Consider the following 1409-nt stretch of genomic DNA (forward strand, 5'->3'; position numbering starts at 1 on the left):
AAGCCTTTCTCTTACATAAACCGTCTTCACAGCGCCTCGCTAGCAGGACGACCCGACGATGGCGAGCACGACAGAGAGTACGACCACTACATCGAGGCCGAGCTCCACGGGAAGCTGAACGGGAAGTGCGAGGAGCGGTACAATAAGTGCAAGATCTCTCCCTTCGATCTCATCCCGAACGCCATCCATACTGTGGCGTAGCGAGGTTTAGCCCCCGACTTGGCAGGAAACGGAACGGAGAAAGGAATGTGCGGGGACCCACTACTATTTATTCCATTGTATCATTACGTATTTATTCTATAGACCGGTTCCTTCCTAAACACAGGGAGGAGGAAATTAGTAGTTGGACTTCGATATGTTCTCAACTGATGGCATTTTATACTGTAACATATGTGAGTGTTTAGTACCACTTTACATTCAGTCATACACATCTGACAGGGCAGCATTTTTATAGTCATTCCAGAGATTAAGCTCATTTTTTTATCTCCAATCAAAATACACATTGCATATAGGGCCTCTGACTGCTGTTTCATCACTACTGTCTTTCCACATGACAGTATTTTTACGTTGTTCGATGTGTGGTTTTTAAAAAATCACGTGGCATCCATGGTGCATTACCATTCAACAGTTTCATAATTCAGAAAACAAATCAGCGGGCAATGTCCTGACCCTTTTTTTTCTTAATGATTAGGGGCATTTACGACAGCACCCTACGATTCGACGTTTCCTTCTACCTCTAACCAAAGGATAGGTCCAGACAGAGAGACTTTTCCCCCAGCGACCGACATCATGACCTTCCTTTGAGACCGACTGTTTCAGAGACAAAGACGTTTCCTGACTTGTATAACCTTCCCGCTGCTCCCCACTGGGACCCATTGACCCCGAAGTTGTGTATGGTCTTTAAATCACAGCATTGTGCACTTTTTTTAAGACTTGTTAATTGCACATTACCCCGTAGATTTCATCCAGCAGCAATTCATTGTGGTTGTACATGGTTTTAGGCTTTTGCATTATTTTGCTACCGTTGTTAAGCATTATTTTTGTTAGACTAGTTTTCTACAAAACTGATTTTTTACAATGTTTTCGTTTCTCTGTTATTTTATATTACTGCACTTGTAAAATTCCATTTTTTATATATATTTTAAAACTACATACAGTACGCAATATTCATTTCAAAATGCAGTCATCCAAGCATCTCACAATTCCTTTTTCTTTTTCTTTTTCCGAAGGAAAGGAAAAATAAATATTTCCACATTTTCTTTGAGTGTGCCATATATCTTACATTTGTGTAACATATTTATTTTCATGTTGTAAATAATCAACGTATTTATGAAGTTTAGTTGTTTATCACCTAAATATAAACTAATCAATGAATCCATTATGAAAAAAGTTCATTCTTTAACCCAAAA

General features: G+C 39.2%; 1 protein-coding gene across 1 annotated transcript in view; it reads left to right on the forward strand.

The window, feature by feature from the left end:
- Positions 1-1399, forward strand: part of LOC119586710 — a gene marked incomplete at its 5' end in the record, with an annotated part of 1852 nt that extends 453 nt beyond the window's left edge. Inside the window, 1 exon segment of the mRNA XM_037935441.1 lies at positions 33-1399. Coding sequence (XP_037791369.1) covers positions 33-201 — 169 coding nt within the window.
- Between the last annotated feature and the right edge of the window lie 10 nt (positions 1400-1409).

The sequence above is a fragment of the Penaeus monodon genome, chromosome 21, assembly GCF_015228065.2.
Source record: "Penaeus monodon isolate SGIC_2016 chromosome 21, NSTDA_Pmon_1, whole genome shotgun sequence".
NCBI lineage: Eukaryota > Metazoa > Arthropoda > Malacostraca > Decapoda > Penaeidae > Penaeus > Penaeus monodon.